Source organism: Leuciscus leuciscus (genome assembly GCF_965113295.1).
Source record: "Leuciscus leuciscus genome assembly, chromosome: 4".
NCBI lineage: Eukaryota > Metazoa > Chordata > Actinopteri > Cypriniformes > Leuciscidae > Leuciscus > Leuciscus leuciscus.
Genome location: NC_138728.1, coordinates 11,150,680 through 11,169,490, shown reverse-complemented (window position 1 = coordinate 11,169,490; position 18,811 = coordinate 11,150,680). Strand labels below are relative to the sequence as shown.

Here is an 18,811-nt window from a genome sequence, read left to right as displayed (position 1 = left end):
TAGACGACGACTTCTTTTTTTCTTTTCTTTTTTTTTGCAGTGAAAAGATCTATTTATGTACAGACAGACTAAAAGTACGCCTCTATTGTCATTGCAGACAGTAAAATCCCTCCTATAAAGGCTGATGGTTTTGTTATTGTCTCGGAGTGTCTGCAGCCTTTATGAGGTTGTGAACGCTACCACATGCTCGAACCTCACCCCCGGTCGGCTACACCGCAAAACTCTCAAGATTTGTGGTGCACTCTAGATAGAGACATGAAAAATGAGACAGGTGCAAAATGAGTCAAAACAAGGTGGTGTTACGTTTGAGTGAACGCCTATCTGAGCAGAGAATCCTGGCTTCGTCTATTTGACATTAACTGAAGGCTGCTAAGTGATCTTTAATTAGCTACAGTTTAAGATTTGTGTTGGATAGGAACATTAACTAAAAATTGGATAGAGACTTTGATGGGGAAAGAAATATATTATATTTGTCACATGATGCGTGCTGCATGTCATATGACCAAGTCAATCATTAGATTTTATAGCTTATGATTAACTTGTTTTTAAGTTCAAATCATATAAAGGTTTGTGACACAATGATATAAATCCATCTAAATCTGAGGTGTGTTCAGCAGCCGGTCCAAACGTCAAACTCAATTTTCACTGCCTGACTCCAGATTTAAAGGGATAGTTCACCCAAAAATTCTGTCATCATTTACTCGCCCTCAAGTTATTCCAAACTTGTATGAATTTATTTCTTCTGCTGAACACAAAAGAAGATTTTTTGAAGAATGTCTGAAAGCAAATAGTTGATGGACCCCCCCAGCTAACAATTTTATGTTCCCAGAACGTTCTGGGAACATACATTTTTGGATCCCAGAACGTTCCCAGAACGTTCCCAGAGGTTCCCTTAAGGTTAGGGGAATGTTCCGGGAACGTTCCTTTTAAAATAACCTACAGGGAACGTTCCTAGAACATTCTTGTTTGGTTCCCAAAAAAATAACCAATACGGGAACGTTAGGGGAACGTTCTGTGTTTGCTTTCACAGTATTTCACCCCCCACTCACCCTTAACTATGGAAGTCAAAAGGGTCCATCAACTGTTTGATCAGCCATATTCTTCTAAATATATTCATTTGTGTTCAGCAGAAGAAAGAAATTCATACAGGTTTGGAACAACTTTAGGGCGAGTAGATGATGGAATTTTCATTTTTGAGTGAACTATCCCTTTAATTCTGTGCATGACTTCAGTTTCACCTTAAATGCTTGTACAATGCTGACAGCTAGTGGGAAAAAATGTGCCATTGCAAGCTGCCTTATATTTTGAGATCTCCAAAAGTACCAGTTTGAGTGTTTAACCACAAAAACAAAACAGCAACAAAAAAACTCCCAGTACATTATCAGATGATGTTCATTTACAATTTTTTTCATTTTCGATTTAGACATAGAGTCAATATTGGGCAATAGTCATTGTTCTCTAGATTTACTTCCGTGTATTTAACAATAATAATAATAAAAAAATCCCAGACTTTATCACGTGATTTCCCAGAGATCAAGCTTTGTTCAAGCCTTGAAATCTACTTTCACTTTTTGTTTATACAGTGGGCCCAACTGTATTTAGACACTTAAGCCACACTCAAATAAAGTTCATTTAGAATATAAATATCTTTTGTTTTCATTTTGAAAGGTCTATCTTGATTTGATATGTAGTTGTCTAATGCGACAATACTCAAAGATGAGTGTATATGTGTATACATACATATATTGACTTGCTGTATGCTAATTATTTATCAGAAGACAAACTATTATTTGCAAAGTTGACAAGTCTGAAATGTGCCCAGGCTGGTAAATCTGCTTTGGTTTTATTTAATTGCCCAAACAAACCAAATGCACAAGGAAACATCCTTCATGTTTGAACTTTAAGGTGAAAGCACTTCCAAAGCAGACGGCACAAAAGGTGCATAAACTAGAGTTTTAGACGTATTTTTTCCAGCAGTTTAATACATTGGATTACAGATCTACACAAAGCACAGTGTCATAATATTGTGCTTAGTTTCCATAGAGACTGAGATGAAGAATGTTGTGGCAGGGAATCTGGCATCCAGGCCAAGCCACAATTCATATGCGTTTCTTTATTGCTCTGGCTCACCACTGTATTCCATACAACCCAAAAGCATGAGGAACAGGGATAACTTAAGCATTCCTATGGCTGATGCTTTATTTAGCCCTGCATATTATAATTTTTTTACCAGTCTCAGATTTACAGATTTAGGCTTTCACTTTGCACTCTGCCCCAAAAATGATATTTTATTAATATTGCTTTTTCTAATCTGTGATGTTCTCACAATTTGGTATCCCCAGTAATAGTCATATGGAAATGTTAGGGAATCAAGGACAATGTAGAATCTGGCTTACTGCATAGGGCTTGACATAAATCCAACTATTTACGTATACAGGTATACACTAAGCTGATTATTCATGTACTGAAACATAATTAGTCTCTGTTAAAAGGTAATTATATGTTACATAGGCATTGTTCGGTCATGAAACTCTATACGACCAGGGATGGGCAGTATTTCAGATACATGTATTTAAAATACGTATTTGAAATACAAAATACTATTTTGTATTTTAAAGCCTTTAGAAAAAATCAGTCAACCTCTTTATCAGGGTACTGATTTTGTGCATCAACTAGTTCAGACATTCACTAGCTCAGCATTGGATCAGCGATTTATTTCTTTTCTGAAGGTGAGAATATCATGATCAATTCTACTTGTTGATTAAAGTTAAAATAGTGCATTATTCACTTCAGTTAACATGAAAGAATAAAAGAGCACACAGACAAGTGGGAAATAGCGTAAGCCAATCAGTCTTGACCGGTTGTTGATTTTTATCAGCTTGTCAAATGTGTTTAAAGCATTACTGCATGTTAGGGCTGTGTGATATGACACTACGTATCATAGCGATTATATAAAGTTTGAATTGATGGAACTTTTTCTAAATCGGTTAGATGGGCCTATTAGTGGGGTAAGCAAATTTATCCGTGCGGCTTTTAGTGGGCAGGAAGTATTGGAACGTTGGAGTGGAAAAAGAAGCACTGATGAATGATACACCACAAAAATCAAAAAGCTTTTAGTTTTATTGTACATAATAAAATTAATTCATGAATCTAAATTAATTCTAATTTTAAATTTTAGATACACTTTCTAATTTTAATAAACTTATAGAAACAAATAAACTTTACATAAAATAAACATACAATTAATTAAAAAGCATTGGACTACCTGCAAAAAATAAATAAATATATAAATAAAATAAAAATAGAAAGAGTTTGAAATTCAGTTTATGCTGTGGAATCAAAACTGATATTGAGAATTGTGAAACCATGATATTGTTACTGTGAAGTAAAATTGAGATTTTGTTTCATATCGCCCATCCATATTCTTTGCAGAAAGGGTTCCCACAGTTTTACATACAGTATGACTTTTTTAATAGTGTTCACCACAAGTAATAGACTACATTGTAACCAGAAATAAGTAGCCTATATAATTGGCTGCTATTTTGCATAAGTTTATTTGTAATTGACAGAAAGAAAGAAAGAAAGAAAGAAAGAAAGAAAGAAAGAAAGAAAGAAAGAAAGAAAGAAAGAAAGAAAGAAAGAAAGAAAGAGAGGGCAGAGATGAGGTTAGGAATGATAAGTCAGTAGGCCTATGTAGTTTCTTCATTCACTGTGACCTATCCCTGCACTGGATGGCCAATTTCACATGTATTTTGTGTATTTTCAAAATACAAAATACTGTATTTGTATTTAAATAATTTTTTTCACACAGTATTTTGTATTTGTATTGAAATAAATTTTTTCACTCAGTATTTTGTATTTGTATTTTAAATACGTTTCCATGTATTTATGCCCATCTCTGTATACGGCTAAGGCCAATTGATCTGTTTTTTCTATTTATTTATTTCCGTCCCGAAGCAGCTCAACTATTTTTCGAAGCTCAACAATTTTTCGAAACCCCCACTTTCCCCAGCACCACCTGCCTAGATCTGTATGGGGGACTTCCCTGCTGTACCTTCCCTGCAGTAGCTTGCTTATTAATACAATTGTGTTTAATTCTATTCTGTGAGTTGTATATATATATATATATATATATATATATATATATATATATATATATATATATAAGATTATATAATTATATTATATTTATTTATTTATGCACTTTATTTAAATAGAAATTTGATGTGAGAACTCCTTAACATATAAGCAAATATTATCTCAAAGTCCTAAAGTATTCTTTATTTATTTTATTTATTTTTACAAATATAATGTAGTCTCTGTTTATATGTAAAAAAAAATATTAAAATGAAAATGCTTAAAATAGTTTTAGAAGTGCATAGTATAGCGTGTCACTTTGCTATTTAACTCCGTTCACTACCCATGTGCTCTTTTAATATTAGGATAACCTATATTTGCCAAGTTTTCTTTATCTAACATTTAACATTTTAAATAGTTATTGAATTGTTTTGGTTCATGGCGACTTACGTAATGGTGGACCGATTTTGTTGATGAAGAAGAGGGAGGTGTCTTATTTTTGTTTAGGTAAGTTCGGGTATTTCCAAAAGGGACTGTTCCACCAGATCATTGCCACAGTCTGTATAACCTCCCTAGAACAAATCTACCCAACAACAGCTTGTAGAAATTTTGCTGTTGGCTACCCTGTCATCTTGGAGGCTGTGCTGGTGTCGGTGGTGCTAGTGCATTTAAGGTTACTGGTGTTTTACTTTCAATATTGTCTTCTTTAGACCTGGGAGGTACAGGTTCTCTCTTTGATACTCTCGAATAAATCCACAAAAATGCGAGGACTCGTGGCTTTTGCCCTGTTCTGTCTACTGTACGTCACTGTACAAGGGAAACTCTGTAAGTAATTCAAATTGCTTATGTGAATTCTGTATCTTATTGTTGTTTATTGTGCTGTATTGTTGATTCTATCGTGTGACTTGCAACTGGATTTCCCCTCGAGGATTAAAATGTCTATATATTTGTTAGCTATAATATGTCACTATGTATCTATAGAATTGATTTTATTATTATTATTGTATTTTTCCTAGCCTTCATTTACAAAACAATGTGTCATGTCACTTAGGCCTAAATGATAATCTATTTTATATATAACCAAAGTTATGTCTTATTGTGATTGAAAATAAATAATTTATGCATAATAGTATGCTTTATATAATAACTAATGTTAGCCCTACTGTACCGAGGTTATAATTTAGGGTCTCTTTAGCTAAACAGACTGTAGGCCTGTAAAGACATTGCGTTTTTCTTTTTTTGTCTGCAAAGTGAATGAGGAATTCTGATGTAATTTGTGTTTCGTTTGGGACAATTCATGAAATGAAGTCTGGAAGTTTGTGTTTAATTTGTATTATGTTTCCGGAATTCTATTTCAAATAAACAATCTTCTCGTTTCATGATCAAATTTACTTTACTTGCGCGTTATCTTTGTAAACTAATATTTTAAATTCTATTTTCAGCCCATCCCAAGATTCAGCTGTACACCCATAATCCAGGAGAGTATGGAAAACCGAACACCCTGATCTGTTATGTGAGTGGCTTCCACCCTCCTGATATCACCATTGAACTGCTGAAAAATGGAGAGCCTATGTCTGACGCCAAACAGACTGACCTGGCCTTCGAAAAGGGCTGGCAGTTTCACCTCACCAAGAGCGCTCCCTTCACACCACAGAAAGGTGACGATTACTCCTGCAGCGTTCGACACATGAGCGAGACAAGGAGAATTGTTTGGGGTGAGTGTTATGTGTGTATTTCTAGAAGATACCTTGTGTATTTGGTTTGCATGACATAGCACTTGTATTGAACATCTTATGTTTTTCCGCAGAGACCAACATGTAAAGCTAACAATCAAAGGCAGACAAAGGATGGTAAGTGTTACCTTGTTGATTATCAATAAAAAAAATATAGCAATACCAAGTTGTATTTACCATTAAAATGTGGCAGTTCAGAGATGTAAAGAGGAATAAAGGTGTGTTTTTCTTTCTTTTTCCTAGGATAATTGCTCATGTTTTTTTTTTGGACATTTTTCATCGTCTACAGAGACCATATTTATCCTACTGTCCATTATCACAAAGCTAATGTTGCTCAAGATGCACTATTCATACAAATTACATCGCAACTTCCGTGATTTTAGCTTTCCTTGAGTTGACATTTTTCTTCACAAGAATAAGGATAATTTAAACCAAAGTACCTGCTACATGTATTTTTGGATGGGTTTTGATTAGTTTATGGGTCTTTTTCACTGATTTCATTCCTCTTTGTGTAAATCCTATGACTATTTCTGGCTTTATTTTGAAATTAGGCTAATTACAAATATTACAACCAACTATCTCTTTTAAACCAGTTGTTATATCCTCTTGTCAATCTACATATGTTCACAACTACAAATTGGAATATTAATGAATATGAATAATTCAATTTGACACATTACAGAGAAAATGTAATTTTTTAGAGAGGAAAATAAAATTTAGAAAACCTAATGAAACAATTGTGTTTATTTGCTTCAAATAGTCTGTACTGTCTTATTGCCTGTACGTTGACGTTAAATCAACATCATAGTGATTGTAGTGAATTTCAGTTATTTGGCTAACCTTAAACATACATGTCTGCCTAGCAACTGAGCGATCAAGACGGTGATTGGATAAAAAAAAAAAAAAAATACAAAAAAAACAGACGAAATGTAAGGGTTTCGCTTTCTATTAAAAATGAAAAGTCCTCCAAGTTTGCAAGTTTTTTAATTTTTTTTTTAAATATCCACTTTTATCATATTTGTTTTCATGGACTGAAGTGCGTTTGAAAGCTAAGATTTGTATCTCGCGCCCTTGACGAGTCTGCCGCGCGCTGAAAAAAACTCACATGACTTCCCGGAAAAAATCTGTGATGGTGACAAGACAAGCCTCCCTCTGGTTCGCAAGCGTTGCTCAGTTGGCATCAACTAGTCATATTAATAACACTGACTGATGATGTAACCGTGAAGCTGAAATGCTGTAAAAATCACCAGCTTTTTTTTTTTTTTTGTATTTGAGACCTTTTGTAAATAAAGCTGTGTTTTTTTTTAAATGTAATAATGTAAAAGAATGGACCTTTATTGATGCACATTGCATGTTGTGTGAATGCAATGCAGTATGCAAATGTGCAATATCTGTCTTATTACAAATTCTATTAAGAGTGATTATTGATATTTTTGATGAATAACTTACGTCCTTATTTTTTATTTTTTTATTTAGGCTACTATCTTTTGTAACCTACATGAGGTGAAAATGATAAATGAACTTTATCTCTCATTATGTGAGAAAGATTGACAGAGCCTCAAAACGAGTTTTATACAATTTAGCAGCCTTCAGAAGTAGATACTGATGATCTAGTGTCGATCTCCTCATTCCAATTGCTTTTAATTTGATGTTTACATGTATTTGTACATCTAACTGACATTCAATTATTGGTATTTTATAGGCTACTGTAAATTGTTATTAAGCTATATTAAATTAGTAATAAAATAATTGTATAAAAAGACAAAACATAAAATAGTAAATGATACAAGGATATTAATAATAATAATAATAATTATTATATTTTATTGTTGTTATATGAAGTAGGCCTATATAATGTAGGCTAGGCTACTAATTATTTAATAGTAAACGATACAATGACATAAAAACAATAATAATAATTATTGTTGTTGTTATATATATATATATATATATATATATATATATATATATATATATATATATATATATATATATATATATATATATATATATATATATATATATATATATATATATATAGGCTTATGTAGGCTACTAATTATTTACTAAATTAATTGCTGGAAATTATTTTGTTTTGTTTTGTTTGATTCTCCTTTCTCTTAGCTACGAGCAAATATTATGAGCATTTGTGAAATTATTTAGAGGAAGTAGGTGGGGTTTGGGAATTTCCAGTTTGTAGCAAGAGATATCAACACAAGAGAGCAGTGTAGAGTCACCAGTCCGAGAGACATGAAACATCTAAACAAACTTCACACACCTGTGTATAGTATCGACTAGAGAAAGATGTCAGGTAAAATAAACCCTTCGACGTTACTCTTCGACGTCCCGCCGGTGCTCATGAGGACTTTCTGTAGACTGATGGACAGCGGGGTGGACGGTCTGGGGTGGAGAGCTTTAGGTAAAACTACGCACTTTACCATAACAATGGAACACACTACCGTTACCTGTTAGTATGAAGTTAAGCAAACAATCATCTCAGCAATTTCCCTATATTTATCTTCTTTAGGAATTTGTTGATGTTAAATTATAGCCGCTGGAATATACTGTTCAAATATTCTGTTCAAGCTTCTTTTTCTCCACACAATGTACAGTCTAAAAAATATATGTTCTAAAATGGGGTTTTCGCAGCGATGTATGGCAAGCCGTTGTAACATTTAATCCTTAAAACCTACTAGTATCTATTTTCATGCTACTAGTACTTATTTTTTAGATACTGGTATATATTCCATTTATTACTAGTACTTATTCATTAGCTACTAGTGCTTATTCTTTAGGTACTAGTGCCTATTCTTTAGATACTAGTGCTTATTATTTAGATACTAGTGCCTTTTTAAAGATACTAGTAGGCTACTTATTTATTAGCTACTAGTCCTTATTTATTAGATACTAGTACTTATTCCAATAGTGTCTAGTATTTAATTATACCCAACTTGTTAAGAAAAAAATATAACTAGTGCTTATTTTTTTGTTAATAGTAACAGATATCCTTACCTTAATAGATACTAGTACTATTTAAATAATCAGTATGCAAATAATATGTTGAATATTAATTAACCAACAACATATCAAAGAGAGATGACACAGGAAATGCATTGAATTGAACAGGGCAGTTTTTATAATAACGATATAGCCTACCTTTTTAATGGTATTAGAGTAAAAAATATATAATGAATAAGCATATGTAATATAGTGCATATACTCTTATTTTAACATGACTTCTCTGTTTGATTAATAACATATTAGATTCATTTTTAAATTTAATACGTATTATTTAATATTAAAGATTAATATTCAGAATTTTTGATTAAGGAATTATGAATGCTCTCCAAAAGTTTCAATCTCTGGGTATTGTGGTTGTTTGGCTGGTGGGTATGAATCTGTTTTTGGATCTACTTAAACGTACAATATGTAATTTTTTTCGCCGGTAGGGGTCGCTAACCTCTTACAATAACAAAGGCGTAGTTTGATGACGCAACATTTGCTAAGAATTATGGATCTTGTCGTCAACGTCAAGCCGACCGATCTAATAATGTTTATGGATGAGTAAATACATCGATGTCTTTATCATGACTGTGATATGAACCAGGTCGGGATTGCTAAGAGACAGATATCAGCTTCACACGTGACGCGAGTCCCGCGGATATAAAAGGAATATGGACATTTCATTCTACCGAACTACACGCAGGTCAGTTTATTAGACAAATTAAACTTGTGAGGTAACGCAGCACTGTTTCACTTGGTCTAACATTACACTATCACACTAAACTGCATTTGAATGTGTTGAAATTTATGTTATTCTATGTGTTAGTTTGTCTGTATGAGACTAGCAGCAAGCTAGATCAACATTAGAATATCATACTGCTACAGATCAGATTCATATTCTAACATTTTATCATTGTTGAACTATATAACATTGATTAGTTTGATGTAAATGTGCTCACCTGTTTAATAAAGTACATGTAGGAGTTGTCGAAGTCTCGGACGTGGAGCTCTCGTTTATATACTGTCTATGGGAGCTCTCGGCATCTCGAAAACACCGCGCTGATATTGATTCTCGTTTTAGTTCTCCTTTTTTATCCAAAGTCTGCTTGCCATGGTCCATAATGTTTGAACGAAACAACAACAGCGTGCAGATAGACATTACGAACTACACAGTTGTCTACGTCTGTCGCCTTGGTTACTATCAGAGGGCTCTGGTTACTATGGCAGTACGAGCGGAAACCAGGGAGAACGCGGATATGACGCCATTGACGGCGACAAAACGGAAATAAAGAAACGGTCCATGTCTTCGAATTACATTACAAATTTCTCCTGGTTTGAAAGTTGTTGGAAACAGTCGGGATAATGTAAGTACACTACAAAAAAAATATATATAACATAGATTTAGTGATTTTTGCTATTTTTAAAGCAAAAAAACTACATATTGTACCTTTAACTGTTGTTTGGATTTTATTATTGGCAGTTAAGTCTTTATTATAGCCTACTGTACATTCAAAACAATAAATGTCATGTTATCTGTCCTTGCGTTCATGCTAACCAATTAACTAGATAAACCAACAAAGCCAGTTACTTATGAAAAATCAATCTTCTATAGCCTTAGTTTAGCCTGCATTACCATAACTCTGATTGGATGGTTGAGAGTATACTCATGTAATGATCTGTTTGAAAGAAGATATCTCTTATTATAGTTCCTTATGAGGTTGAAGATATTTGCAAATAAATAGATACTAGTAGCTATTCTGTGTTGATATCATCTATTAATTTATGACTAGTAATTTTTCCAATTTTGACTAGTATGTTTTTAAATGTAACTAGGAAGTATTCATTAGATACTAGTACTTATTTATTAAATGCTATTATTTTTCATTAGATACTAGTACCTATTTAATAGAGGCTTGTAGTTATTCATTAGGTACTGGTACCTTTTTATTAGACACTAGTATTTTGTAATTGTTACTAGTAACTATTCTTATTTTACTAGTCACAACTGCTTTTTTACTCGTATTATGTAGGACTAGTCAGAACGGCCACTGTAGAGTTCAATTAAAAATCTTACTAGTAAAATAAAAAATCTTACTAGTAACATTTGGAATAAAAACTAGTATCTAATAAATAGGTACTAGTATCTATTGATAAGTACTGGTATCTAATTAATAAGTACTAGTATCTATTTAATAGGTACTAGTATTTAATGACTTAGTACTAGTATTTATTAAATAAGTACTAGTATCTAATGAATAACTACTAGTATCTAATATATACGTACTAGTCACAATTGGAATACTAGTCAGAACTGAATAGTTGATATCTGAATGACAGATCCCCATAGAAGTCAATGACAAAAATGTTAAATGTGTTACTAGTAACAAAAGAATAGTAACTAGTCACTATTGAAATAAGTAATAGTATCTAATAATAAGTACTAGTAACTAATTAATAAGTACTAGTAACCAATGAATAAGTACTGGTGTCTATTAAATAGGTACTAGTATCAAATGAATGAGTACCAGTATCTAAAAAAATATGAACTAGTATTTAATGAATTACGACTATTATCTATTAAGAAGGTACTAGTATCTAAAGAATAGGCACTAGTACCTAAAGAATAAGCACTAGTAGCTAATGAATAAGTAGGCTACTAGTACTTAATGGAATTGATACTAATATCTAAAAAATAAGTACTAGTAGCATGAAAATAGATACTAGTAGGTTTTAAGGATTAAATGTTAAAACGGCTTGCCATAGTGATGCCATAGTAGATCCATTTTTGGTTGCTCAAAGTACCTTTCAGTTATTTTTTTTAGAAGTGTGAATAACATTTTAAGAACAATTTTCCACTATAAAGAACTCTTTTCTGTAATGGAAAGGTTTCATGGATGTTAAAGGCTCTAATAACAAAAGATGCCAATAAAGAAAGAACCTTTACAATATGTACAGAACTGGTACAATACGGTCACTAACTGGTCCAAGAAGATCTACCATCAACAATCCAGCTTCTACTTTATAACTTGTCCCCACAAACGGTGGTCAAGTTGGTTTTCAGAACATTGGTCAACAAACTAATGATCAGCTTGAACAACTATCAGGCAACTTAGGCTGGATTTTCCAACAGAGAGGGTCTTCAAATCAGCGGCATTGGATCTTGTGGGAACATTTTTGTGACATTCATCCCAGTCTGATTCCTTCCAGCTGCCCGCATCCTTCCCAGTCAGCTGGAGGTGAGGTGTACTGAAATGTACGTGGCTGCTGGGAAAAGTCCAACACAAGAGCTCATGTGGTCGTGGGCCCAGCAGAATAAAAGAGTGGGGGATCTGCTGAAGGTTCTGGATGAGATGGGTCATGCTCGAGCCACCAGTCTTTTTCAGTCACAAGGTAACATCCTCATCGTAGCTAATTCTGGTTGTGATGTTCCCTTTATGTAACTGTACTTTATGCAAAAATGGTTGCTACAGTAATTGTACACAATAAATATAAAACTTAAAGCAGAAAAAAATGAAAAAATAATGAGTCTGAAAGCTTTAAAGGAGATGTTATATTATTATTATTATTAATAATATTATTTTAGTATTAGCAATAACTGTAGTGGAAATTCTTATAAGGGTTGTTTACATTTTACTGTCTCTCCAACTTCCTCTTATTAGTCACAGAAGCTTTCTATATCAGCTAGTGTTACTTTAGATTTGTAATGTATGTTGTACTTTAAAGAGGAACTTGACAAGCCTAAATATGTTGTGAACTGGATGCAAAAACAAAGCATGCGATTTAAAAAACCAGCTGTGCACGTAACCCACAGTTCTAACAAATCGTATCGCCCACAAGCCCACACACCACTGGAAAGACAACGTAATGAAACTGCTATAACGAAACTGCCACAGTATAACAAACAGTAACCGAACTTATTTGATTCTTTTCTAGACTTTTCATGTGTGCTGAAGTCATCCTCGCCCCCTCTCTTTGCTATGGTAATGGGGTTTTTTTTCTGTTTGATGCTGTTATTTCTGCAGATTTTAAAGATTATGGTCAGATGCTTGGCTTTTTTGTGGTTTAGGATTCTTAGAAAGCAAAAGCCTGAATACTCGCAAACTCTCTATATATGTTTTTACATTCACCCTATCTGTATATAATTTTTTATTTAATTTTTTCAATCAGCATCTGCAAAATACTGAGAAATTCTGTCAAACTGCAGCTCTTCATCCAGAGTCTATTTCTGTTGAAGGTAATTTGCCTTCAAAGTACAAGCACATTTGTATTTGACTGTTGTCTTTGCTTTAGTTAGTATTGTTGTACATGTAGCGGTAATACAAGAACTAACTATATATGTCATTCTAGATATTACGTAAAAAGTTTCATTTCTGTTTTGAGCGGTTTCATGAGGATATGAGATGAAACCTTATTTGTCCATCTTATAGGTGAAAAACACAAGTATTGCATCACATATTCAGACGTCATAGTGGGAACGAGACATTTCCACCAGGACCTAAAAATAGGAGAAAGCGTGTTCGCCGAGGTCTACAGTGGGAGATGGGGAAACAGATCTTTTGCTGTGAAAGTTTTCAAACAGGTCCTAACCTATTCAAATCTATGGACGTTTGTTTCCACCATGGAATAATTGTTGTATATATATATAAACTTGCAATTGTGAGTTATAATGTCTGAGATGCTAGAAAATAATTTTTTCTTAGAATTGCGATTGTGAGAAATAAGGTCAAAATTGTCAGACAAAAAGTCGACAATTCCCTTATCAATTTTTTCTTTCGTGGTGTAAACAAACTTTCATAAATATCTTAAAATGTGTCTCAAAACATCTTTTTACATCTTATCTACATCTTAACAGACCCATTTTTATTTTGTTTACCTGTATTTGCACATTTATTTGCCATTACATTACTATGTTCTTTTCTGGCAGTTGTTCTATATTAAATTAATAATAAAATACTTGAAATACATAACATTAATAAAATAGTAAACAATATAAGAACATAATAATAATAATAACAATATAAATATGTAATGTACTAATTATTTACTGAATTAACTGATGGAAATTATTTTACTGTGGAAGATGGGGAAACCGATCTTTCTCAAACAGGTCCTATCCTATTAATGTCTGACTTTACATACAGATATAATGCCATTACAGTTTTTAAAAAACTCTAATCAAATTCTTTATTATATTAACAGGAAAATAAAGCTAATTGGAAGGCGTTGTGGGAAAAATTCACCAAAGAGATCGAAGTTCTACAACTGTAGGTTCAGTCTACAATCTGCTCGATCATATTCATATGGTGTTTTTATCATGTTGTCAGTTGTTCTCATTTTTGTCTGCTTAGGTATCAGCATCCTAATATCTTGGAGTTATGGGGCAGCTTTTCAGAGGCGGATCGCTTCTGTTTAGTTTATCCGTACCTTCGTAACGGATCATTGTTCCACAGGCTTCATGAGGTAAATCATCTGCCAGCAAACTGTAACATGCTATAGTAATAGCAGATTACATCATAGTAATATAAAAATAAGTTTTCATAGGCTCTACTCTTGCCTTTGTTACAGGAAGTTGACAGGCCTCTATCATGGCAGGAAAGACTGAACATCATAAAAGGCACCGCAAAGGCAGTCCACCATCTACACACTGCACAACCGTGCATGGTTATTTGTGGAAACATTACGAGGTGTCACTTTGAAGCCATAGCTACACATTTGGAAGTGCCCAGTAAAGGTGATGCATTGAAATGAGCTTGTTTTTGTGTTCGGTTCACAGCTCAAACATACTCTTGGATGAGAACCTGCAGCCCAAATTATCAGATTTTGGATTAGCTCATCTGAGACCCCACTCTGTCAACCAGAGCTTCACCATCGTCATGGATACCGGCTCCCATAGCAACCTTGGCTATCTCCCAGAGGAGTATATCCGTGATGGCAAGCTGTCCGTCAAACTTGACGTTTACAGTCTTGGCATGGTGAGTTCAGCATCCTTTTTCAAAAATGATATTCCAGAGCCAGGTACGATTTGTATAAATAAAGATTTACGTCAGAATTTGAATGGTAAAAATTCGGCTCCAGCTGCAGAATACTGTTCATTAATATGTCCTTCTCATTTATTACTTGCCAGTCATGACCAAACATAAATCAGCTCTTTTTTTCTTTTCTTTTTTCTTAAATGTTTCTATGCTTGTAGGCCATATTAGAGACATGTACAGGACAGAAGGTGAAACAGGAGACAGCAAAGAACCGGTTTCTGGTAAGAATCCATTTCAGAAAAAAAATTATAAAATGATGGGAAAATTATATAGATATATATACACATTTGTGTATACATTTGTGAGTCTGCTCAAGCTGTTGCATCCGTCTTTTCAAATGCAATACAGTACGTAACACAAATGCAATAGCATGTCACTTACAACAGTTCCCACACGAGCAATTTTATAGAATATCATGACAGAAAATGCTAATCAAAGACATGAAGATATTTAACTATAAAGACACTAAGCTATCAACTAACCATTCAGAAATGTCCTGTTGCATTCTACATGTTGTCACTTCTTCTTGATTCTCTCCATCATTGTCCGACTCAGTTTAAACAAAAAATGCAGAACAGTTTCTAACATTTTAGTGCTTGTCTGCGTAAGGTAATCAGAGCTGCTAACACACACACACACACACACACACACACACACACACACACACACACACACACACACACACACACACACACACACGCAAGCAGTTGAAGCTCCACCCTCTGTTCCCGGGAGTAGCAGCTCATTTGCATTTAAAGGGACACACACGAAATGACGCGTTTTTACTGACCTTCAAAAAGGGACAACTTTAATAAGAAAAAAATTATCTGTGGGGTATTTTGACACTCTTTTGACACTCTGGGGACAACAGAGACTTATTTTACATATTGTAAAAAGGGGCATTATTCCACTTCTTTAAAGGTCCCGTATTATGCCCCTTTTCACAAGATGTAAAATAAGTCTCTGATGTCCCCAGAGTGTGTATGTGAAGTTTCAGCTCAAAATACCCAACAGATCATTTTTTACAGCATGTTTAAATTGTCATTTTTTGGGGCTCAGAGAAACGCGCTGTTTTAGTGTGTGCCCTTTAAATGCAAATAAGCTGCTGCTGGACGACACAGGGGGCGGAGCTTCCACAATTTCATCTCACGGAATGATGATAATATCAGAAACTCTCAGTAACGGTGTTCATTTCGAGTCGGACAATAATGCCTACAGAGTCAAAGTGCTGTATAGAGATGGAACAGGTATAGTTTAGTAGTTTAATTATGGTTATTATAACGTATTTGTCATCTGCTTGTATGTATCCGTTATTTATTAATAGCCTACAAGTCTGCTGTTTCGGACCAGGTCCGAATGATGATCAAACATATACTGATGAGTTTAATAAAGTTTATTGTACATCACACAAAAGATGAAGCGTCAGTTTTACTTCAGAAAATCACCGTAAGAGCTGAGTAAACACAGTAAGTTATAAGAAGTGCGCAAGTACATAAACGAATTTCGGTAGAGTTGAGGGAGCTTTCCTGTGGGCGGAGTCAAAAAACTGTTCTAGTGACGTCATTAAAAAAGGAAGTAGAGGGATGTAGTCCAAACGGGCCGTTCGATGTAGGCGACTTCTGTTAAATAAAATATCTCGCTTGGCATTGAACTTTGAGCTTTATAATTTGACAGATATTATTTATACTCTAACAACAACATTACACACTAACTAAAATTTGAAACATGGGATCACGAAGAACGGGACCTTTAATACTTTTATAATAGTTTTATTAATCAAATAAGCTTTAAATTGATCAAAAGTGACAAATTACATATTTACATTATAACAAAAAATGATATTTAAAATTAATTCTGTTTCATTTATCAAAGTATCCTGAAAAGAATGTATGACACTTTCCACAAAAATATTAAGCTGCACAGCTGTTTTCTAAATCTTGAGCACCAAATCAGCATATTAGAATGATTTCTAAAGGACAAAAATGAAAAACATTATTTTGAATAGTTGACAATATTACTGTGAGACAGTATAACATTTTTATTTAATTATATTGAAAGGGATAATTCACCCAAACTAAAAAATCTGTCATCATTTTAACTCACCCTCAACATTCTTCAAAATATGTTTTTTTGTGTTCAGCAAAAGAAAGAAATATATACAGATTTGGAACAACTTGACGGAGAGTAAATGATGACAATTTTCATTTTTGGGTGAATTATCCCTTTATTGATCAATACTTTATGAAATTGAGTTTTGTTTATAGCATGCTTTAAAGGTTTAAATCGAAGAAAATGTGGATTCCTCATGATATTAATCCATTTGTATAATTCATATTTTACATTAATAGAATTAATGACAGCATAACTGTGCCCTTCGCTGACTTATGCCATTGCATTTCTTTAGAGAGACGTACTGCATTCAGAGTTTGAGGAAAAAGGCTCTGTTGATGCCTGTCTGCGGTTTTTAGATCCCAAAGTTGAGCACTGGCCTCCTGCGGTGGCACTTAGTCTGCTCCGAATCGGACTAGAGTGCACAGGAAGCAGAATGAGAGTCAGGCCGACCATGGAAATGGTTAGTAAATGGCCTCATTTACTTAAACATATACACACACATATATATATATATATATATATATATATATATATATATATATATATATATATATAACATTTTATTCGTCTTCAGGTGCTTCAGAAACTAAGCCAACTTCTTCCCATGCCTGAACCCCCCACTGAGGACCAACCACACACCCTAGACGATACGAGCTTCCTTCAGTGGCCGTACAATGGCCACAGTCAGGGTCTAAGCCTCCCTATTGAAGATGATGAAATGTGCAGCTCACCGCTGGAAGCCAGAGTTCCCAAACTGGGAGAACCCTGCGAGTGCAGCCAGTCTGAAGTCACTTTCCTGAGTGTGGGAGATCCCGACTTGTCGCATTCCCCCAGGGAATCTCTCCAGGAAAATGACAAAGTGGTTTCAGCATCACAAAATGTGCAGGCCGACTCTGGACCTCATCTGGACTTATATGGGAGTTTGCCTGTGGAGTGCAGTTGTACCACTGGAGCCGAAGTGCAGGGGTGTGAGGACTGCTGCGCTAATGGCTTCAGTCGGTCGGTTTTTTATGTCACTCTAGGTAAGTCAAGAAAGAATACACATGGACATCTGTCTGGAAGTATTAGGTTTCATTGACTTAATCTATGTCCAGAAACAATATCCAACATTTTTCTGTTTCAGATGATGATGCCTTGCAGTCCCAGGATGACATCAGGAATCCAGCGAAAGAGAAAATGAAGAATAAAATTCACCTGTACAACCAGGGGCTTATAAATACAGATGAACTTCTATCACTTAAGTCAGAGTGATTCACCCGGTCGGATATCTCTATAAAAAATTTACTCTGGGAGTCTAATCAGCAGTGGGGAGTGTTGGTGCACATTTTGTTAAAAATATATATATATATTATTTTTTTTGAGCTGTATTTAAAAATATTTGAATATGTTTTAACAATAATTTTATATTTAATTTTATATTTATCTACTTAAAATGAAAGGAGTTTAGAGATAGCCTAAACTTTATAACATATCCTCAAACTGTGTTTTAACATAAAAAAGAAGATTAAAAGTGAGTATGTTATGTGTACAGTATGTTGTATATTATAACTAATATATTTTTATGCAGATGCTTGCAACTACTGTCATTTTAGGGAGTGGAGGTCATTTATAATAGTTGACTGTTTGTTAAACCAATTATTCTAATGACTAAAGATGAAATCATTGCATGTAAAAAACACTTCCCGATAGTGTCTAGAAATCCCTATGCAAAGCTCTCTGTAGTTTAAGTTTTTGACGCATGCAATTAATCTACCGTTTTTTGTCATAATAAAGAGAACGAAAGCATTACCTGTCTAATCATTTCACCGAGACTTTTATTTTGGGATTATCTGATTGCCTGTTGCAGTATAAAGA

General features: G+C 33.9%; 2 protein-coding genes across 2 annotated transcripts; both read left to right on the top strand.

Annotated features, from left to right (window-relative positions):
* The first annotated feature begins 4,741 nt into the window (after positions 1-4,741).
* On the top strand, positions 4,742-6,797 carry b2m (beta-2-microglobulin). Its single transcript, XM_082166717.1, has 4 exons — positions 4,742-4,902; positions 5,520-5,792; positions 5,885-5,927; positions 6,054-6,797. Exons 1-3 carry the CDS (start codon positions 4,839-4,841, stop codon positions 5,896-5,898), a joined length of 351 nt encoding a protein of 116 aa, XP_082022843.1. The 5' UTR covers positions 4,742-4,838; the 3' UTR covers positions 5,899-5,927; positions 6,054-6,797.
* A 1,134-nt stretch (positions 6,798-7,931) lies between these two features.
* On the top strand, positions 7,932-18,742 carry irak3 (interleukin-1 receptor-associated kinase 3). Its single transcript, XM_082168546.1, has 13 exons — positions 7,932-8,229; positions 12,021-12,203; positions 12,747-12,793; positions 12,981-13,047; positions 13,241-13,392; positions 14,013-14,077; positions 14,162-14,273; positions 14,379-14,497; positions 14,587-14,785; positions 15,004-15,066; positions 17,250-17,417; positions 17,532-17,979; positions 18,081-18,742. The coding sequence occupies exons 1-13, from the start codon at positions 8,115-8,117 to the stop codon at positions 18,206-18,208; spliced, it is 1,866 nt and encodes a 621-aa protein (XP_082024672.1). The 5' UTR covers positions 7,932-8,114; the 3' UTR covers positions 18,209-18,742.
* Positions 18,743-18,811: the final 69 nt, after the last annotated feature.